General features: G+C 41.9%; 1 protein-coding gene across 4 annotated transcripts; it reads right to left on the bottom strand.

The window, feature by feature from the left end:
• Positions 1-3,031: 3,031 nt before the first annotated feature.
• Positions 3,032-22,860, bottom strand: CCDC83 (coiled-coil domain containing 83). Of its 4 annotated transcripts, XM_035329769.1 has the most exons (12): positions 22,820-22,860; positions 20,851-20,968; positions 19,587-19,701; positions 15,140-15,224; positions 13,080-13,248; positions 12,228-12,395; positions 9,439-9,530; positions 8,500-8,568; positions 6,473-6,594; positions 5,303-5,388; positions 4,526-4,707; positions 3,032-3,293 (listed from the first exon to the last, which is right to left on the bottom strand). In XM_035329769.1, the coding sequence occupies exons 3-12, from the start codon at positions 19,667-19,669 to the stop codon at positions 3,108-3,110; spliced, it is 1,242 nt and encodes a 413-aa protein (XP_035185660.1). In that variant the 5' UTR covers positions 19,670-19,701; positions 20,851-20,968; positions 22,820-22,860; the 3' UTR covers positions 3,032-3,107. The 4 variants fall into 4 exon arrangements, with proteins under 4 accessions (XP_035185660.1, XP_035185668.1, XP_035185639.1 ...); XM_035329777.1 differs by lacking the exon at positions 22,820-22,860 and having other exon boundaries at positions 20,851-20,981; XM_035329748.1 differs by lacking the exons at positions 20,851-20,968; positions 22,820-22,860 and adding an exon at positions 19,817-19,927.
• Between the last annotated feature and the right edge of the window lie 292 nt (positions 22,861-23,152).

Here is a 23,152-nt window from a genome sequence, read left to right as displayed (position 1 = left end):
AAAGCCTTGGAAAAGACAACTTCCTGAGCTGTTCTGCTGATAACGCCAGGGAAAATTGCTTGGGTGCAAACCCGTTGCTCTTCCTGCAGCGTACGAGGAGAGCTGAGGTCTCAGGCTTATTTTCCTAGCGTAGATCTCTGCTCTGTTCAGTGATAAGTGCTGAACATCCCTGTGCCAGCCAAGAAGCATTAGGTGATACAATTTTAGCTTCTTGCTACTCTTTAACCACTAAAGGTGGGGAAAGGACCAGCAGCACCTCAAACCCCCGTTATTTTGTGGAGCTGTTCTGTGGGCCGAACATGGGAACAACTGCTGGCGTCTCGTTACCACGCCGTGTCCTAAACCACCACGCGGCGCTTGCGGTAGTCTGCAGAACACGAGCTCTGAGGTGTGGTGGTACAGGGAAACATCCTTACCCCTACACAAAGTCCAAGGGAAAGCCTTTTTCAGAGGAACATCCAGCTTTAAAGCATCGGTGGCTTTAGGTGCTAATGCTACTCGGTTCTCTGGTCCTGGGCAAAATGTTGCGGTCCATCAGTTTCTGCCCTTATTCTGGCAGCTCCTCGCTGCCCGCAGAATCCCTTCCGCTGAATACCTTCTCCCTCTGAAAGCAGGCAAACGAGTACAAATGCTGCAGAACAAGTCTCCTGCCCTCATTTCTCCAAACATGCAGGTCTGCACCTGTGGGGAGATCACCTCGTTATATAACCTGGCTGCATGGGAGGCTGCGAACCTCTCCGAACACCCACGTTCCCCGCAGCCCGACTGCAAAGCACGGTGCTCCAGTTGCTTGCCCCTACAGGGAAATTGCTCGGAGAGGGTTCAAACCAGCCATATGCTGAGGTAAGCATCTGAAACGGCTTCCATGAGCACAGGCTAGCCGTACACACCGCCCTACTTTGCGTTTTTAGCCATTTGGTGGATTGGTGTTTGGTGGTTCGAGCACGTGGACTTGAGTTCTACCAAACCTGCTTTTATTTCCATGTGCTCACCTGCAGCTGGGTGCTGCTCACAGCTCTGTAACTTGAATTTCAATTTCAAGTGAACGCTTGCAGGAAAGTGTCCGTCTGTCCCAACTCTCCCCACGCACACGATGCTAAGAAAATTGCAGTTTTAACAAAGAAAAAACCCTTACGTCTTGTAGCCCAACTAGCATTCTGTGCTTTTAACTGCAGTAAAAGAAAACTATTTCAGCACGCAGGGAATTTCAGGATGCTCCTCCTGTGCAAGTTTAACCCCCCTCCGTCTTCTGTTGTCTAAGCAGGAGTTGGAGGTGGTAGCCGTGCTGCCAGAGCATGCAGGCTCTTCTGTTTTACAACACCTTGCTCATTTCTGAGAGTTTTTGGCACTAACAAAATTATCAAATCCAGATGCTGAAGACCTCGCTGTTCCCCCATAAAAGCCTCCCCCCTGCCCTAATGCTAAGCCCATAGAAGCCAAGGGGATTTGAAACACTTGACTACGTTTTGCTACAGGCTGTTGCTTCTGGCCTGTGCAGGCTCCCCATGGCTTGCACCCTAATTAGCGTGCTTCACATTTCTTTTTAACTCCCTCTCGCCCACGCAGGCACTGACGGTTAAAATCTAAATGGTGACTTCAAGCTGCAAAGTTGTTCTTTTTTCCTGAGGTACAGGCTTACGTTGTCCTGCCACATGCCCTACGCGGCGGTGTGGATGATGGGCATAAGCACGGAGAGGCCAGGAGAAGGGCCCTACGCTCACATCTCTGTAAATGCCCTCTGGGGAGTGGTGGGAAGAAGGCGAGGCTTTTCTCTAACAGCAAAGCCATATTCTAATTCCGTGACCGTACGAAAAGCCAGACTAACCACTGAGCAGAACTAATCCCGCTTTCAAGCGCGCCGCCTCATGCAGCTTGCACTCAAAGAGAGGCAGCGTAGCCACGGAGGGGCTGCTGCTGTGCTTAAAACGTTGGCACCTCACGAGCAGGGATTCCCTTTGGCCACGCAAATATTAGGAGTCACCTCAGCCTCTGCTGTAACTCAGCTGGGTTACAGCAGAGACAGGGCCGAACTCGTTCAAGTGCTCACCACATGGCAGTGCAAGTGAGGTTGGGTTTGAGATGAAGGCTCCTCCGTTCCGTGTTTGCAAGGAGCTGCAGTCAGCTCCTCTCACCGCCAGCCCGAGGAGACACCTGCTGGGCAGGAACGGCTGAGCTCACCTGGAGAATGCAAAACGTTTGTGCTAAACAGAGACACTGCAGGGATACAGGTTGGTCGGTTATTTAATTTCAAAAAGCTTTCTTCCGAGTACCCGATTAACCCCTCAAGAGTTGAAATTGGACTATTTAATGCCAGCACAAGTTTCTAGAGAGGTTTTTGACCCACGCGTTTCCGATGTGTGCCTTTGGGGAAGGAACTGCAGCATGTGCTCCAGGCAGGGTGTCCACGATGCACAGTGAGAATGGGAAAAAATCCCTGACTCCGTGTGCTGAGATACACGTCCAGAGAGACCAGCCACAGAACAAAAATAAAGGCTTACCCAACATACTTGGCCAATTCGGAAACAAATTTAAAGACTTCAATGATTTTTATGCTTTGAAGTTGTGCCTTTGAAATTTGAAAAATAACTTTTAGTAATTGCAATATGTTTAAGTGGAGTTTTTCATGCAGACAGATAAAATACATTCAAACATTGAATTTCCAGCAATATTTGAATTGCGCTTGGGTAAACTGGGTTCTGATTTAGCAAAGAATTGAGTGTTTTGTAGCAGCTCTGTATTTCATGGCAGCCTGCATTCAGTGTCTGCTCGAGCTTGAATTCCACATTTGACACACAGGAAGTAGGGATCACAAAAGCTTGGCTCGTAATACCTCAGGTATAACTTCTCGTAATAATTTCTTAGCTACACGTGCAGCTGTTGGGACTGAGAAGCCCAAGATACGCCCCAGCGAGACCTCCAAGTCTAAGGAAAACAGCCGTTCAGTTCACCATCTGGGCATGTCCCTGATTAAATGCCTATGTGGAGATGATTCAGACACTTCAAAAATAGTAACCACCAAGTCCACACACTCTTTGAACGACAGAGCAAATATTTAATGAACCAAGAACGTTACATGTCTGTTACCAGCACAGCTTCCCCCGTTTTTTTTAACCAACCTGTTCCTTAGTCAAGGCTTTGATCATCTGAGCTGTGATGTGCCTGTTGGATTTACCCATAGAGCCATCTTCCATGGGGCTCTTGCTTGGCATTTCTTCCGGCTCCTTGTGAATAGGCAAGGCTCTTCCAACCACACACATTAGCTTTGACTCCAGAGGACCCAGCTTTAAGTATTCCTTAAGAAGAAGAAATATCGTTCTTCTGCAGTTGCAGAGAAAAGGGGCAGCTCTTCGACAACAAACAAAACAAAACAAACAGCATCTTTCCTCTTAAAAGTGACCCTACAAGTGTTGTCCTGGGGTTGCCATATTCAATTATTTCAGTGTTAATGGGTTAATCTACAAGCCAGCTAATCCTAGGAGGATGCAACCCTGCTGCTCTCTTTTCCTGTGTGTTTTCACCAATAACGTTTTCTCTGCAGCCCAAATTCTGCTCCCAGGTTTAGTTCTGTGAGAAGGATTAAACTAATCCAACAGCTCAGTACTGCCAAAAGAGAGAGGTCCAAGTCCAGCTCGGTGCTTGCACCATGTTTGTGCTGGCTCTGGCCTTCTCTAGGCCTCTGACTCAGTTCAGGTGACTAACCCAACAGAAAACTAACTCAAGGGGAGGAAACAACAACAAAAAAAAGGCAGGCTTTTCTGCTGGGACAGTGAGTGAATCAGCTAGAGAAGAGGCCGATGCGCACTGCACTTCCCTAGAGGCAGCAGCAGGATCGTACAGCCAAGGCTAGGGAGAAGAAAGAAGGAACCCTCCAGCACAAGGTGTAAGGGAAGAAGTAAAGCTAGTGTTCCTCTCCTGAGGCAACAGCTGCAAGGAAACAAGCACCTGGACAGATTTTGTATGTCTGTTTGTGAAATGTTCAGCTCTTCCATGCAATGACCCTTCAGGACAGAGCCACTCCCTGAGGCGTTCTCTGATCAAAGAAACAGGATGAATTCTCTGAACGCAAGTTGCAGGTTATTAAATCAATGCCAAATTTCTAGAAATAGTTGTTTAAAAAAAGAAAAAGTACTGTTATTGTGTTTGAATAGAATATTCAAGGGAAAGGAAACATTATGGAGAGTTATCTTTACACAGCAAGCCCTGCAGTCTGTACCACTTCCACATGACTTCATTTTGCAGTAGAAATCCATGACGTGGAATAATAATGTATTTTCCAAAAGCAATTGGCTTATTTACAAATGTGTTCAAGCTCTCACAACTCAAGTGTGCGGTATTGGCTGGAACCAGAAAGCATCTTTTTGCAGCTGAGGATCTCCTGGAGCAGGTGCCATCACCTCTTTTGAGGATTAAACCCTGTCCAGGTGTTTTTTTTTTTTTTTGCTGTAACGACACCAGGAATAAAACCTCTCCTGGCAGTTCACGCTCCATTAGTGTCAGTGAAAGACCCGATTACCTGAACTCATACCTGGAAATCTTTCTCAACTTCATACAATCTGTTAAGAAGTGGAGTCAATGATTTTTCCTGCAGCTCCTCATTGCTGTCTTGAGGCTTCCCATCCTCTGTTTCAGACTGAATCTTCGGAGAGGATTTTCTCTTCTGACAGGGCACTGTGGCACTTCTGAGGCTTTCCTCTCCATCTGTCTTTGCTTTTTAAAGAGAAGAATAATGTGCATGTAACTGTTAAAACTTTATGAAGATCAGAATTAGTACTCAGTATGAGCATTGCTTTCAATCTTTACTGTGGCTTGGCCAGTGCCATGTCGTAAACAGCTTGGCAGGATTTTTAATTGGCAATCCAAGCCAAATGTTGGTTTTGCTCACTGAGTTTTCCATGTTTATTTCTGCTCACAACTTCTGATCAAGATCAGGGACTGAAATTGACTGGAATTAAGAAGTGATGGGCTTATGGGACAGGGAAAAAAATAGCTTTTATTAGTCCAGCTTAAATCCTGCATAACCACAACTAGCTAAAAACCAGGAAAACAGCAAAGACATTTATTTCTATATCAGTGTATCCATCCCGATGTACATATGTGCAAGTCTCTGAGACACAGCTAGTCTACTCATAACTCCCCTGCACAGCTCACCTTTGCAGTCGACTACTTCTCATGATGGTAGACAGTTCTGGACACAGACTGTCAAGTTTTATGTTGGTCTGGGACAGTGACTTGATCCCAGCTTACTGGAACAAGAGCTACATAAATGTTCAACGGCTTTTCAGTTCTTACAAGCTGCTCTTACCTGAGTACTCCCTGTGCTCTACTCCTTTAATTTGATCCTGGGGGAATTCACCTTGCAAGCCAGCCGCCTGAGTAAGATACAAATGCCTATAAAATTAAGAGAACAACAACAACAAAAGTGAAACTCACATTAGAGGTCCGACTTTTCTCTCTAAATCTCCCTGTGCAACCTTTCGGGGTGGGGAGAGAGCGCCTTTTCTGAAAGCCATTTGCTGCTTAACCACAAAGGCAGGATAGCGCAATGGTTCAAAAATGCAACGGAGGCAGCCAGGTAGCTTAGTGGCTCTACGCTGCTCTTCTTTGTTCTCAGAGCTTTAGTTCAACTACGTCCATGAGACTAAAAGAAAACAAATGTTACAGACTCCAGTCAGTCCAAGATTCAAACCACAGCTGGCAGCTCTTTCTTAAAAGCAGTCCAAAGTTTGGAGAGCGGAGAAAAATGTTCACTTCTGACTTAAGACATTGAACTTTTTTGTGCAGCAGGGCTGAAATCACCAAGGTGGGACTAGGGAACAAAGAGAAGGCATTGCCATTGTTACGCTGTGCTTTGGATATCATTGGTGATGACATTTTACAGCTAAATTAATCATTCTCTGGGAAACAAGTTCAATTATTTCAATACAAAACAAACTAATACTATGGACACCTCTGCAAAGAGAGGAATCCCAAGGCCTCTTCCTTACTTCATCTCAGTGCTACATGCCATCTGTTTCACTGGAGGCTGCAAAACCCCATATATTTGCATATTAATCCTCACATCCTTTAAAGTTTTGCTAACAATAAAGGAAACATGTCTTACTCAGCACTTGGTCTGAGAAGCTGGGTCTGAGACAATTGCAACAGAAAGAAGTTATTTCCAACACCCAGTTGTGTCTCCAATAGAAGAAAGTGAGTGTGGCTAGGTCTTTATAGGTTATTAAAAAAAAATAACCTATCAAGGTTATTTATAGCTGTTATTTAAAAAGATTCGTCCCTGAATTTTGGTGTTTAGGAGATCACAAGGTCACTGCCGTCCTTCAAAGATACAAGTCCCCCATGTAGTCAAATTCTGCCTTCCCACAACTACAAAATCACCTTGGTTTTATTGTAGCCCAAATAGCTTTAGAGGCAGGAGCAGGCATTGTTTTTAAAAGTCATAATCATTTCTGAGTCTGTAAAGGCATCGTTTTACCTGGGTACTCTCAGATTTCGAAGTTTGCCATCAATCAGTTTTGTCACTAAATTTATATTTTCTTCTTCTAGGAGCTGAACAGAAGCTTTCAAATCTCTCACTTTCTTGCGGTACATTTTAACCTTTTGGCAATTAAAAAGAAAAGTAATTTTAGCGAGACTATGACCTTATTGGAAAGCTTTCCTAGTAAAATAATCAATAATGTATTCCTAGGAAAAAAGCCCTGACAGCAGAACTTTCTCATGTGGCCAAACAGTTCCGGGAGAGAGAACTCTGGATCTTGTTTTTTTCCAGTTTCACACCGGACCTGTGTGAGAGAAAAACCTCTGTAGAGACAAATTCGGGCTCTTGCTGAGCAAGTGTTGCTTTTCTAATTCCATAAAACCTTCTTACCCAGAATTAGTGATGCTTTCAGTCCAGGTTAGCCACAACATTGTCTAAACCCCAGGTTTTACTTTCTTTTGGACTGGTAATCACCCCATATTGCAATAAAGTTAGACTAACAACAGGATACCAGCTACTCAGTTCCCACAGTATCTCTTCATTTTCCTGAAGCAAGTTCTTACCTCCTTCACTGGGAAGTGGAAGTACTATGGGATGGAAACCTTCCCCAGAATCATTGCTTTAAGCACATGTATGAAAACAGTATTTAGTGACCTGAATGCTTCTGTTGTCACCTAGGCCAAATTCACCCAGCTATAATCATCCAAATATGCAGTGAAAAGCTACTTCCCATTTCACCCAGGGGTTAAAAAAGGTGAAAGTGGCAAGACATCAACCAGTAACATAAGGTGGCTTGGCATAATGAGGTGATGCAGCTTTGTATCCTCTTGGTGTGACACAGTAACCTCGGAAAATTGTGGCTGTATTCTCCAAATTCATTCACATTTTTAGGTTAATTCAAATTATTTTAGTTCTGTGTTGGTAACTCATTTTTTCAGTTCAGTGTCAAAACTGGAAAAAAAATAAATAAATTTTGAACTGGGACAAAACTGAAATCTTTATCTCCCTAAAACAATATCCTGGAAGAGTCTGTCAGCTCCATATAAACATCAGCCTGGAGGAAAACATTCCATCTGTATAAGAAACGCCAAGGAAATGAATGGATGAATTCAGAGGGTTGGAGAAATCAGTGATAATAGTTTTGTTTTCCACAATAATTCAGAGCACTAACTCATACCATAGGAAACTAATAACAAAAGGAACTAATTCATAACGCTGGAAACTTCTAGCTGAGAGGAAAGAAACCCACAGCCCTCAAGTCTGAGAAGAGGGCCTGTCAGCAGGAAAGACTACTCCAGATTGGATCTCCTCTGTTGACACTGCCTAATAATGTGTAAAATTTGGGAGACAGAAGAAGGGAAGGGAGTCCTCCAGCTTTACATACACATTCTGTGACAGGACATTTAAATTCAAGCGCCTGCTTGTTTATGCAGATTAAAAACTCATTTCCTTCTGCTGACCACTAACCTCATTGCCTCAAAAGCTGCGATACCTGAAACTAGTAGGTAGAAGGGAGAAACTGCCAGGTTTGTTGATCTGGCACTGAAAAACTGTAAGTTCATTCATTAATTTCCCCCCAAATCCTGCTCAGTTCTGAACCGTGTGGTTGCAATGATGGGGAAGGGCATTTCCTTCCTCCAGTCTCTTGCTTAGAATTGATTGCAACAAAGAATCTGCATTGACTGGAACAACACAATATCAAACTTTAACCATGGAAAAATCAGTTTCAGGAATTTGGCTCACAAAAAAAGGTCTTCCTGGACACAAAAAGTTACATATATGCAATATTTAACTCTAAATTGCCATGAAAGAACAATTTAAAGCTATCAGTGAACCAATTACAACTTTGTGCAATTTTGATTTTCCTCTCTTCGGTGTCCTCATCTCCGGGGTTTCTTTATTATCTCCCATTTAAAGCTACCTGAAGCTCCCTTCTCCAAAAAGTCTCCAGTGACCGGAGACACCTCTGATTTTAGGTCACTGTATTTCAAACCTGAACTGCCATGAGCAAGCGATCCTCTTACCTCTTCTTTCAGCCACTCATTCTCTTCAATTTCTCTGATGCTGCTTTTGTCTAAGTATCTCACAGCACTCTGGGAAAACACAATTTAAGACCATCTCTGAAAGCAGGACTTTGACAGTGCTGTGTTCTAAAAAGAAGCTTCTGCTCTTTAGCAGAAAATAATTAAGAAACATCCACAAGACAGACTGTGACATCCCCTGAGGGATTACGAGCAGATTTAGCCCACAGTGCCAGCTGTTTCTTCTCCACCACCCAGCCCAGCGTGCTTTATATGACAAGCAATTTACCAATATTTTATAGTTTCCTATATTTGAGTTAGGAATTTTTCTTTTTTTGTCTATCGCTTTCCGCTGAGTTCCCACTACTGTTCATATCTCCCTGTTTGCAAGATATCAGAACTTTGGCTCTTAAAAAAAGACAAGCCAAATCACAACCGAGGCAGCACTGATCTCTGACAAGTGCCATAAACACAGAGAGCTCTGTGCTAATGAGCCATCACTACTATCTAATTATTGGTGTCAGTGAGAGGAAAGGAACTACTGGGAGGGAAGATACCAATATAGATGACTGTAAACACGAAGCCCTTTGGATGAGGTTCTCACACGACATGATTTTTTGATCTCTATGTAAACATAAAAATTAAAGTGACAGCAAAAGTGACGTGTTTTTGAACAGGTACTATCTCTGCCCCCACTTCCCACAACTCCTCTAGTAAAATGCCCCGTATCTACTCATTGATGGTCTGATATAATAAAAAAAAGGTTATGTCATTAGTAATAAGGTAAGCCATAATCAGTAAGAGTACTGACAGGTTATTTTATTCTCACTTTGTTAGAAAAGTTCCACGTCCTAATTCCAGTTAAGACAAGTATTAATGCAGAGTACATAAACCATAGGTACCATGCAGTTGGTATTTTGAAAAAAAAGACAGAAGGGATACCTCTGGCGCCTGTTCCTTACTTTTCTTCGTGAACAGCTCAACTAGTCTGTCATTTTCTTCTTTCACTGCTTTCAAGGCATTTGCATAATATTCTTCAAAGCAAAACAAGAAAACCAGCCATCATTATCTAACATCAATGTCTTCTGACACCAAATAGATACATGCCACGTTGTTCCTAAGGAGGAACTTGTCACTCCCGTCCCGTGGAGCATCTAACTTGTCCATAGAAAATGTCCTTCTAAACCCAAAGGACAGCAGAGTTAACTAAAAAACTAGAATTCTGAAGTAGCTTGCAATTTTCTGTTGGCATCTACAACAGCTACTAAGCTGGGTAGTTCTCCGCTAAGATATTTGTATCTTACCACTACATTTTGACTCTCTTAATAGCACAGCTCCTGGAGTTACGAAAGCAATGTGCGTAGAAAATTTAGGTTTTAGATATAGAAGCATATTACATCATCTTATGGCAGCGTTTTTTCAGACAGTTATCACTATACAGGACCTAATAAATTTTCTGACTTATCTAAGCCTTCCAGGGGGGTTCCAGTTTTGACAACAGGACAAAACAGAGAATGTGGCAATTGCCTCAGTTATTTGCTTTCATTGTTACTCGTGGTCCTTATTTGGAAAGTGTGTCTTCTATCTAACTGAATTGCTTTGACTTCAGGTTCAGTTCTCTCGCTATTTCATTATTTCATCCTTCCCTTCAGTTGTTTTTGTGCTATACTAAATAGCCCGGCGCTGCTTGGTATGTTCTCCTTGTGAAAGAATTAATGAGATTGTAGCAAATTTCTTTGAAGGAAGGCAATTCACACTTGTTCCAGGAGCTTGAAATTCTGCCTAGCTCTGCACTTGTGTTGCAGACAGTCTGCTGCTGACCTGGCTGTAAATGAGTGTCTGGTCATGGACCCGCTGCGGAATCAAAGGCAGTCAAATAAGAAAGGTGCATTAGTTGTGCATTAGTTCCTAATTTAGCATGGTGGAACCTGGCCTACCTTAATCAATCCACCATCTGGACTTGGCAGAACGAACTGAGAAGTGCTTACATGCTGTAATTAAATCACCTCTTCATTCTTTCAGACAGCAAAACAATCTGAGATGTATTGGAAGAATAAGCAAAGGAGGAACTGTTCAGACATGCTCGTTTTTTTTCTAGGGAGGCTATTTACCCTCAGTCTCACTGCAACATTGTTTTCCGCAGACCTCATGTAAATGTTAGGCTTCCTTTTGCTGCCTCTACCCTTTAGGGATGTCATCTCCGCACCACAAGAACTATGCCAGTGTCAGGTACATAAAAAAACAGGATCCTCCCTACCTATGCTTACTCCGTAAGCCTGTTACATGTGAGAACCGAACGAGCCCAGGTTGCTGCAGCATCACACCAGGAACTTGTTGGATGTAAACTCATCCAGAAGATGGTACTCCCCAGCCACAAGTTTGATTTCAGGAAGCTGAGTAAAAAAGTATGCTAACATCCCGCGCTGGCAGCGTCATTTTGCGGGATGTTAATCAGGCAACTGCTACAGGTATCTCGGCGACAGCCCTTCTACAAACACACTTCTGTTTAGTCACACATTTTTGGCTCTGCAGCCTCTGCTATGCAGGAGGTCAGACTGAATGTTGCTATTGGTTGGTTTTGGCCTTCTATATAAGAGCCCATTATCTTTTTCGTTCCATATACCAGCAGCTGTATAGCAAAAGTTTTCAATTGATTGAGAACAGGGAAAGCACACAATGAAAAACACCGACCTCTCTTTGAATACAGAGCTCGATCTCTGCCGGGCTATCTGGCAACGCAGAAAGCGTAATGCAGATGTTAATCGTGATAAAATATGTTTCGCGAGACAAAAAAAGATAGCTGGCTGGCTCGGATCCCCAGTAGCTGGTGCCTGGTAATGGTTGGCACGGAATATAGGGAGACTGTCAGAGCAGTGTCACTGCCTGTTACTACCAGCTGCTTGGCTGTAGTCATGCATACTGAGAGGGTCATAAAGGGAGAAAACCGGGACATCCTTCTCCTGTTAGCATCACGGGTTACATACCAGCAAAATATTTAAATGATTTTAAAATAGTGCAGTAGGAGAGAGATCTAATGGGTTCGTAAAGCACTCGGCAGCAGAATACATGAGCTCTTAAATTAATTCCCCTGTTGTGTCAGTGTTGAAACAGTTGCCAGGATCTGTATATGTCTGCACTGGCAGTTTTGCAGGGCCTCACGCATGAGACTATGCAACCAGGAGGCCAAGTTGAAACCACTGGCTGTACAGCTCCCTCTAGTCCTGAATTTAAACCAGCGTGCTCAATTCAAAGGACGGTGTTCCAAGAATGAGCTCATACCACGAGCCTGTCAAAGAAGTTTTCAACATGCAAAGTGCTTCAAGCGTGACGAGAAGCAACAAGAGCAGAGTCAACATTTTCAAATAGGAGTGCTAAGGGAGACGTGCGTGTAGGAGATCTAAACACTCATAAACCCACTTTAAAAAAACTGCTGGCCTTCACAGCAACATTTTTAAAAAACTGGTTGCTTGTATTTTACAAGAAAATAGTCGGAAGAGAAGGTTATCAGTTTCTTTAAATGCTCATCATTTCTGTAACTTTATTAATCTTGTTAACAAAGTGACTTTCATGGAGATAGAAAGGGTTCTTCTGTCTTACAGGAGGACTATGCAGCCCAGCTTAGGTACACAGTTTTGAAAATTGTCAGAAATGACTATAACTTGGCCTCAAACTAAGCTTATAATTTAATTAATTAATGCAAGTAATATGCATTACACTAGCTGTAAACTGACCTGTAGCCTCGTGAAGGTCATCTTTGACTTCCTTGATGTCTTTTTTCAGATTCTTAATCTTGTTGGCATGTGTTTTACTTCCCACATTTTTGTACTCCAACCAGTAATCCCTCTCACTCTGCTTTGCTGAAAGTTGTTGGTCAGTTTCTTCTGTTTGGGAACGCAGGTCTAGTGAAATAAGAACATAAGAAGACAAGTTTGTTACCGATTTCTTAAACTGACAGTTCATAATTCTTATGAGTTTCTCAATTTCTTTAATAAAGACACTTTCTGTGGGACTGGGGAAAGAGGGGGGATTCTTCTGCATTACAGCACACTACAACATGATGACACAGTGTCAAGGGCCACCATTGTTGCTGAAAAAAAGCCAGCTCTTACTCTGCTAAGGAGACAACAGTGCTCACTGGCATGTTGTAAGTAAAAACACGTGATTTCACTCCGACTGAGAATCATGGGGATGGCAGCCACAGCTTTCAACAACCAAACCCAGTCATTTTTGCTGCCATCATTTTTGATTTTTTAGCTTCCGGCGGAGCCAGGGTATAAAGCTCTCATGAATTTCAATGTAATGGAAAATAAGAAGCCTCTGTACTTGCACACTAATACATGTCACGTGGAAGGAATAAAACAGGCTAATATACTAGGTCTGTTTCTATAAAAGACCCACTTCTTTTGAATTTTAATTTGACTTAATTAACAGATTTACTTATAGGCCTCCACAATTAAGTTTGGGGAGGAAATGCTGTATGCTTTTTATGTAACACAGACACTGAATCTCTATTTAAATTGCAAAAAAGTATTTAATCCCAAGTGTGTAAATTACAGACCATGCTTCTGCTACTCACAATGTACCTTTCAAAAGTTGTTCTTTGTCCTTAGTGTACTGCCATGTGGCTTGCAGTGATTCTTCCACGTCATCCCTAGTTACAACCTCCTTTTTGTCCTGCTCTTTCTCCTTTTCTTCTGTTTCTCTGAGTATACGCCTGATGTGTGCCTGCTGTTCTTCCTTCAGATGGTCGTTCTATGAGAGTTGGAAAGGCGAATATTGAAACATTTTCAAATTGGTTCTAAAAGTTACAAACTTAAGCAATGAAGAAAAGTCAGATCTGTACCGGTGCCAGGACACACTGCAAAACCACTCAGCTATTCTTCATGTTTGAAAAGGACAGAGGGGAGAGGAGAGTTTGCAAGTCTCAGAAGTTTCTCAATAACTTCAAGTCCATTACCACAAGGAAATGAGAAACAAATGACTGCCTTATTCTTTCTACTTGGTGCAGCACATGAATCTCCATTGCCTGGAAAGAAAGCTCCTGGTGGGTCGATTTAATAACATTGTTCACACGCACAAGTTATTTACTTCTGCACTTCAACATTCTTCATGACAATTTACCACCTTCATGTAGAAATGTCATCAATCAAGTCACTTGCATATAAGCACAGTAGAGAGACTTGCCAAAGCTGGAATGAGTTATACCTACTGATTCCACAACTCTGATTACGTCCCCTTGCCATCACCCTTTTAAGTAACACTCAGAAAATCTGAAATTACTGTTTATGTTTGCTCCCAAAGGACACCAAGAAGGAGCAAACAACCATGCCAGGCAAACTGTAACAATAACAATGCAGTAGAGAGTCTCAAACTTTCCCCACTTGTAAAAGGATTAACACTAAACTGCTCAGAAACATTAAGCAGGAAACAAAGAAGGGAGCCCAAAGAGAAGGGACCCCAAATAGCACTACAAGAATGTCCTGAAGCACTTTGTACAGTCTGAAGAATGAAGAAGTCCTTGAGGGACCATGAACTAGGCTTCAAGTCTGAAACAAACACCAAGGCAAACTAATGAGATGGGTATTTTTTAAAGCAGAGGAACAACCAGGCATGGGAAGGACACAGAAGGTTGTTTGTTTCACTGTTTCACTGCTCTCGGTAGTGCAAGAGGCAACGTTGTTTGATAACCTGATCCAGTTTAAGAATTTTTGAGATTTTAATCCCTTTCATTAGATGACTGCACATATATCCACTCTCAAAGCCCACTGGTCTCATTTCTCAGGTGCCATACTTAGACTATTATGTATATGTGTCACTCAGGTGTGATTATAGCCTCGATCATAACGAGGTTACTTAACTTCATTTAAAAAAAATCCTAGTAACACAACTGTTAACCAACAAGAACGGGTCTCTTCATCAAGTAGTGCTAAAAATTAAACCTTGACAACAGTGTGATGCTCTTTTTTTGTTGTTCAATTTTGATTGTAATTAAATTTGAAAGAATAATTAAACTCTTGTAGTTTGCAACAATTTGAAATTGTGCGATTTCATTACCTTGGAAGTGAATCAGAGAAGGTCAGCAAATCTCTAGCAGTGGTCAGATCTGCTAATACTACCGACAACACTTAGATAATGCTGTTGCTTCTCCTTTATGCTTAAGCTGTACTCTTTACCTTGAGGAATATTTGCAGGATTGTTTGAGAAGGCAAATCTGAACATAATACAGTAAAGATACCTAGTGAAAGGTGGGCTTGCTGCCCTGTGTTTGATGCAGAGTAATTGTAAATACGTAGCTAGTTGTTGAGTACCTCATATGCATTAGAAATCACCCTCACTGAACTCACTGCATCCTAACTGAACTAACTCCTGCGTCCAAATCTGCACCTCTACTCCTGCAGCTCCTTTTTTGCATGGTTGTATTTAGGACAGCTACATTTTATAACACCTTTTAGCTTCTCACCTTATACAGTGATTCACTAACTCTTGTTTCATTGACTGCAAGAGATTCACTGCAATGGCAAGTTGTAGTAAATGTAGTACTTGGATTAAAAAAAAATAAAATTGAATCTGTGAGTTAAAATACCATGTATAAAATGCGGTGGGAGGAAGAAATATGGTGGGAGAAGGATGCACGGTCACTTACTCTTTCATGATATTCTTTGTTCTTTTTTTCCACTTGTTTCAGATAAAACAAAACCCGGTCAATTGCTGCTTCTTTTGTTTCAATTCTGTGGGGAAAGAGTAAAGAAAGAGAAATCCTTTTTTTTTAAAAAAAAAAAAAAAACAAGAAAAAGGAATGTTTAAGCTAGATTAGACATAAATGCTACTTGGATGTATTTTTTGTATCATATTGATTAACTAATTTGGGACTACTCACTGTGCAGAAAGAAATGCCTTCCCATATAGATCTGGACCTTGGCCTCAGTTTGGATCTCATGCTCATAGTGAGAAGCAGACTCTCTGCTTATTCCCTCCCTTTGGCTACCAGAGCGGCTACCAGAGAGGAAGAAGCAGGTTCTTTCCTTTCTGTCTGTGGCTCAGATGACCTATTGTCCAGGTCTCTTTTAAGATAAGATAATTTGTTCTCTGTAAATATTTATTTCTCATCACTCACTACAGAGGAAGCCTAGACAGCTCACTCAGAGATAGGCCGGGTGAATCCCAAACTGGAGCCTTAAATGGCATCCAATTCTTCCAAAATTTTGATTTGGTGAGCCTGAAACCACTTTTTTTCACCAAGAACTTAAATTTACTTTAATAACTTGTTAAGTAACTCTAAGAAGTGCTAAGGGAATGGGGACTGCAGTAGTTCAGTAAATCTACACATTGTTTTCAAGGAACTAGCACACTGCTTTCACAGTTTTCTTAGACCACTTGTGATCCTCTTTGCCACAGCTGCTGAAGAAATGTTTTGTTTGTTTGTTTGTTTGTTTGTTTGTTTCTAATGATCTCTCTTCTAGAATGAGAAACTTTGGACTGCAAATGGTGTCTTTTTTTGCAAAATTCTCTGTAATCTTTCTCTACCTTCCTGAAATTCACTCACCATACAGCACAATAGGCATGGTACAATTATCATGATATCTTTTACTGTTTCAACTGTTATTGTTTCTTTTTTGTTGTTGTTATTTTGTTTTGTTTTGTCTCTCTCTACCAAGATATATATATATTTAAAAGAATGTCACATTTTCCTGGCTAAAATTGGATCACTCAGGGACTGAGTCACGTTAATTGGAGGTTACCAAATTTGTCTGCTCTGCTCTCAGTGTGCTCCCAGGTGTGCTTCAGGTTTTCCACCGAGTCAAAGGATATTAGTTAGAGAGGCTACATGGAGGGACATGGAGGTGATGGCTACAGCAAAAATACATTACTTATCAGACAAAGGTAAGAGCTTGGCCACACACTGTGACCTCCTAAATCACTTGCCACATTAAACAATTTTTGTGTTTTGAATACTGATGTGGATATTAATTTCTGCTACTTTAAGATTTTTCATGAAGTGGAATTATTTATCTGTCACTTTGTTAATGTCAAACACACATATGAGAAGAACAAATATATGCTATTTTGTCTACTACATATTGGAGCTTTCCTCTGAAGATTTTTTTCCATGGTATTTGTTGGATTCCAAAAGCCAAAAGCTAGACTGATGATTCCTTTGATACTATTTTTCTCTACTCTGCATGCTAGTTGAAATATTTCTTCATCTACCAAAAAACAAACAAACAAACAAACAAACAAACAAAAAACCACCTCCTCTCTGGTACCATCAGAGTTCTGTCCATCTTCTATAGGATGTTACTGGGGCAAGTAACTCACAGGACTGCTGTTCCTATCCAATCCCAAACTAGAGAACAGTACCGAAAATGCAAAATAACACACTCACTGTAAACAGCAACCATTCTTCGATGTGCAAAAGAAAATGAAGGGATGGAAATTAAAAAGTATTATATGCCTGAAAATTCCTAAGGAGGAATGGGAAGGACGTTTGCTTGTATTATTAGGCTGCTTTGCACTATATAGCAGTACAGAGAAGTTATAGATGACAGAGAAAAGGAAAGAATGAGAGAAAGGGAGGTAAGGAGGGAACAAAGGAGGAGAGAAAGGGAGAGAGGGAAGGAGAAAGACAGAAAGAAAAAACTAATCTTCTTCCTTTTTTCCTCTACTACTGTTTCAGAAACTAAACATATGTGTCAGTACAACACCGCATTTCAGTGGAAGACTCTTCAGATAAAGTAGTTGTTTGCTTGGATATCTGAATATGCACAACAGTAAGTTTACCAGAAGCCAGTTTTCCCCCTCAGCCTTGTAATACAGTTTGCTAATTTGTTAGCAAAATATTTTTTCTTGGCTGATTTTTTGGAAGATAGTATTTGTGATAGGATTCAGCTAACCTTGGTCTGTTTCACTGTGGAAGTTTCTATTCTCTTCTTCGTAAACTGAAACAGAAAACCCCACATCCTGTAAACTCCTATAGGTGTCACCAGAACTGCACGTGGTTGCTCTTTCATTTGCTCACCCTGCTTTTCATTTCTACACGGAGGTAGTGCTCCTTGCTCCTTGAAAACCGATGACAATTGTTGAATGTTGGATGCTGGGGTTTTTCTCTTTCAAATTCCATCTCTGATAAAAATCATGGAGCTTAATTTTAGTCCTTTCAATCATCTTCCCAAGAGATTGGAGACCAAATCAATTGGACTATTACATAACTTCTTGGAATATTCCCCTTAGCTCTTTCTGTTGTCTGCTTGATTTTAGAAAAGCTTTAAGGTTCTTCCCCATTGTTTTCAAAGTCAAAAAGATGGTCAAAATCAGAATTTTCTCCCCGTCTAAGCTTACAGTGAGATTTTTCCTGTGGCCCTCTCTAAAACTGTGATTTTAAACACTGAGGTAAGAAGGTGAGGGTAGAGTTACTATTATGTGGGTAAGGTTCCTGTTTTGGGTCCACAGTTTTATCACTTAATATGTGCAATGTGTATGGAGTCTATCCTAGCACTAAGCACCTACATCCTCCATTAGAAGCTGGGGACAGTGCTTTGCTCAGCTGCACTTCTGACTTCACTTAGCCTGTGATTTGCAACAACATACACCAACTATACATTTTGATGATATTTCACAGCAGCTCTGAATTCTATTAGAGAAAAAAGGAGAGCAAGAGTTACTGACTAAGAAGCAAATAAGCCAGAAAAGCATTCCTATCCACTTACAAGAACTAAACAATGTATACAGCAAGGAACTGCACAGTTAGGAGTTGCTAATTAGAAACAATTTACAGTCTGGGTGTGCATAACGAGAAATAACATGGTCTCTTCTAGCTGCGCCTACACTCTCTTGAAAACAAACCCTTCAGCTCCCCAAATGATCAACTGCTTCCATTCAGCTGTATGTAGACCAGTGAGGGAGAGTTAAATGCATTATTAAGGTGATTATATATGTCAGTCTTGCCTAGGGAGCCAGCCCAACAGATGATGCTGAACTACTCTGATAGTAAAGGATTTTGTGTTTGTTTCCAGACTTTTATCACTGATTCATTACAGATGTGAAGGACTAACACTGAGGCAACAGTAGCTTGAGTGTCATTTTGAATATAAATTCATGGAAAGCACAGAAACTACTGTTTGGAAAATAATTTCTAGGTAGTTTGGCTGGGTGGGGACTCTGAGAATTAATAAAGTCCACAGGATGTTTCGTTATAGCTCTATCATGACTGATTCTGTTTCCTCTGGATCAACATAAGAGCAGAAAGCAGTGACTGGTTGTTCCTGATAAAAAGCTTGCTCTGAGATAATTTTATTAATGCTTTTCAATTTTGTTAAAAAGCTCTTGCTTTAGGTAGAGCACAATGAGAACACGACTCAGAAATATGTATTGCTGCAGCAGAGGTGCCTGCGTTCAGCGAAGGAAGACATTGCATCAAATACTGATCTTAGCAGGGTTTTCTTTTCCTGTTGTACAGGTAACTTGCCAACAACAACTTTTCATACAAGATGCGGGACTGAAAAACGGTGATGGCCTTTCTTTGGACGATTCCCTACAGTGACGGTCATTTTAGAGATTTTGGAACAATCTGGAGCAGCTGCAAACCTCTGCTTAAGGCCATGATTTTAATCTTAGGGTCTACTGCACATAACATATCCGTTTGTGCTCCACTCTCAGCTGCACCAGAGGAACAAACTGGAGGTCTTGAGGTTCTGGCTAGTGACTACATACCTCTGTGAGCACCAGGGAATTCCAGAAAGTACAATCAAATGTGATCTTGCACTCTCAGAGCATGCAGATCAAACATCTGCTACTAACAGACAAAAACATTTATAGCTTTTATTAAAACTCAGTGTCCTAAGTTATATCCTAATAACACAAAATTATTTCTGATCCACTTAAAAGCTTTCTTATGGGAATAGTATAGCAGTTGAAAAAGTGTATATTTCTAAAATAGCCTTGAAAACTCAGAATAAGAAATAAAAGTATAGTGTAAAATTGCCACAACCAATATAGTGATCAGTTCAGGTTCTGAATTGGATACTTCTCTTTGCTGTCTGCTTTATACACTCATATATTCCATATAAGTGAAAAGTTAAATATATTAAACCTACTGAAATTCCAGTAAGGCTTCCTGGAAAGCTGATTCTTCTGAAAGCTGCTCTTCTGGTTTCTCCTCTTTCTTCTTCTCTTCCATGTTTTTTGTTGTATTTCTGCTGGAAGCCAGACCTAAAAGGAGGACAGAGCAAGCAGAAAGGAAGAAACAACATGAGAAAAGAATGATGTCATATATTACAAACATCAAAGGTTGGTGAAGAATTCTGATATAAACAAACAAACAAAAAAGATATTTTGTTGACAGCAACAATCCTGCCCGTGTCAGAACTCAGGTCCATGTTCCGGGGACATCCTGAAGCGCTGTCCTGCCCAGAGATGTTCAGGAACAGGGGCCTCTATCACTAGTTACTTATTGCATCCCTCACTGTGGGTTGTTTTACATTCTTGCAAATCAAACAAGCAGTTGTTCCTTTTACAGTCCTTTGTCTCTGTTTCTTTGTCAGGCTTGTTTTATCAAGTTCACTTGTTAATATGCAACTCTTTCCCTTTCCTTCTGTTCTCCTAGCACTATGAATATTTGCCATTCACTGCAACTCTGATACCAGTTTTCATTGTCAGAGCTGGAACAAAACCACTCTCTGAAGGGATATTTGTGTCAGCAGTATTCCCTGGGTATGTTGTCACAACTACCGGCCTCAGAATTCAACTGACAATGAATAGTTCTGTAATGGAACTGGTAGCATATATTATATAGAATAAAAAAGTCTTAAGAAAAAGGCACTTACAAAGGTTCCTCACTTTTAGCAGTCACATCATCAAATGTTAAGTTCAGGTTAGTTCATATAATGTAGGAAATATTATACTGAATGACTAGAAACATCATACATGACCTGTTTTCATTTGAAACTGCTTTTCTGTTCAAGTTCTGAACTCTCCTTTATCATTCGGATAGCTAAGATTGCAACAATTTTTTTTCTGTGAGTAAATATGCAGCTCACTAAAATGAGCACAAGGAAAAAAATAGTGGAAAGTAACACAGAAAGCCTGCCAAATCAATCTAAAATCAAGTTAAACCAACTATTGACACATGCATTCTAATCCATACACTGGCACATGCCTTCTCGATGCATTCAGCATACCCTGAAGCAAGACAAGGTCAGCTTGCTGCATACCAAATTGCTTTCTACCCTAGATGAGTAGCTGATGCCTGCTGATGAAATAAGTGAGTGTGCTGAGAACAGCCAGTCTACAGGAGAAAGGCCTGTAATAGAAATGCTCACTGAGGGGCAGCTCTACAAGTGAAAGAAAGGGAAAACATACCTTGGGGTCTAGGTGAATACACAGCTCCCCAGACCCCAGAATATCTTCTTCATGTTATCCAGACGAATTTTATTCCCACTCTGTTGGAAATCTTGCGCAAATTCTGTCTGTTCTGCTGCTGAAGACAAATTCACACTCTTAGGGACAACTGTGTAAAGCAGTCTCTGCAATACCTGATTATTTAAGTCACAAACAGTGCTAATTCCATTCATAGAATCCTGGACAAATCTTACTCCCACCAGCAATATACTGAATTTCCAAAGTGTCCCAGCTCAAAGTTTTAATGGTTGTTACATATGAGTAAAAGATTTCTATTGTTGAACTTCATTACAATCATGCCTGTGTCACAGTATCACCATGACTGTGGTAAAAATGATTAACATTTATTATCCAAGAAAAAATCCTTTTGTATCTGAGCAGCCACTCAAGTCTGAAGCCATATAATTCCTTAACATTCAAACACAACTTTTACAGGTATTGATTCGTTAGGCTTCAGTTTATTTAATACAATATTTTTATGAAACATTTAAAAATTGTTACAACATTCAAGTTAGAACATTCAGGCTGAGATTTTCAAGAGACCAGGTGAATTAAGAAAAAATCTCACTGAGACAAGGAGTTAGGTACTTAACTCCCCTGAAGCTCTTTAAAATTTCCAGATCAGATCCACAAGTGTTGGATACGTATTTACATATAACAAATAATCTGACAGCCATCTCCAGTCCAGAATTAACTGGGTTAATTCTGGTATTGATTCTACTTTGAACATCAGTTTTGTGGGTTTTCCTCAGACATGGAAGATCACTACAGAAATTCCTAGCTTTATTTTTTAAAATGATCTCTGTCTCTTCTACTAAATGGATAATTGAATCCCTTGTTTAAAAATGGATACAAACTGAAAATGTTTTGAGCAACAGTACTTTGGAAAGGTTTGATTTTTGGAACTCAAGACCCAGGTGAGCTCCAACAATGTTTTTATGAACTTCTTCCTGTACAGGGAGCAGCAAGCCTCCAAGCTGTAGGACAACGTAAAGAACACACAATTATAACAGATTTGCTCTATTTTGCAAACCACAGAAAATACAGAAGAGAGAGAAGGAAACATGTTTAAGGGGACTGAGAATGGACTGCAGATTTTAAACCAGCAGGAAACCATTTGCAGAAGGCAAGATCTATTTTTCTTCTCCCAGACAAATAAATCAGAATTCTTTAAAGACCCCTGCTATTGTCAGCAGCACATTTTCAATCACTAATGCTGCCACTTAATTCTTAGAAGCAAGAGGGACCCATACACTGCAGCCCAAGTGGCACAACTCCCAGATGCTCATTGCAGTGACCACCTACACCAGTGACAGGACCAGAGGGAATGGCCTCAAGTTGTGCCAGGGGAGGGTCAGGTTGGAAATGAGGAGACATTTCTTCTCAGCAAGAGCGGTCAGGCCTTGGGAGGGGTTGCCCAGGGAGATGGTGGGGTCACAGTCCCTGGGGGTGTTCAAGGCAAGGTTGGACGTGGTGCTTGGGGACATGGTTTGGTGGGTGATAGTGGTGGTAGGGGACGATTGGACCAGATGATTTGGGAGGGCTTTCCCAACCTTTATGATTCTAAGATTCCACCCCAAACAGCTGCATTCCCAGCAGACCCCAAAACCAACTACCACAACCTCCTTCCCAGTCCCCAAACACAACCCCCGGCGCCCTCAGCCCCTTCCCACACCTCCTTCGGCTACATCCCACCCTCACCCCTGGCACCCCTCCGAGTCCGCCCGCCCAAATCCCCCTCACGGCCCGGGGCCGCCCCCGGGGCTGTGTAAACCACCACCGCTCCCTCAGCCCCGGCACCTGCTCAGCATCAGGGGCTGGGCAGCACCCACACAACGCCTCAGCCACCCCTCGGAAGGCTCCCGCCCCCCCAGGTCCCCTCCAAGCCTCACGGTGTCCCCAAACCCGGCGGCGGTCGGGCAGCGCCTACCCCGCGGCGCCGCCGGCGGTCGCTGGGACAACGGGGGCCCCGCGCCATGACGGAGTTCTGAGGAGCGGCGGAGCCCTCTAGCGGGGAGCGGGCACACGGGGAAGGAAAGCGGCCAAAATCCTGACAGGAGGAAAGCTCTCCTGGCTCGTCCCAGGGCAAGATGGCTTGTAGGAGCTTCTTCAGGGCTTGAAGGCGGAGGGGCAGCCGTCCTCCTGCTCTTGCCCGGCCATCGGGGATGGTCCCCCTGGCCGTCCCCCTGGAGCTGAGGGAGGACGGTTGATGGGGGAGGCACGGCTAAGAAGCCAGCATGGATGCTAGAAATAAGTACCAGGG

The sequence above is a fragment of the Oxyura jamaicensis genome, chromosome 1 (assembly GCF_011077185.1).
Source record: "Oxyura jamaicensis isolate SHBP4307 breed ruddy duck chromosome 1, BPBGC_Ojam_1.0, whole genome shotgun sequence".
Taxonomy (NCBI): Eukaryota; Metazoa; Chordata; class Aves; order Anseriformes; family Anatidae; genus Oxyura; species Oxyura jamaicensis.
The sequence above is the reverse complement of the archived record's forward strand: the minus strand, read 5'-3'. Positions and strand labels throughout refer to the sequence as shown.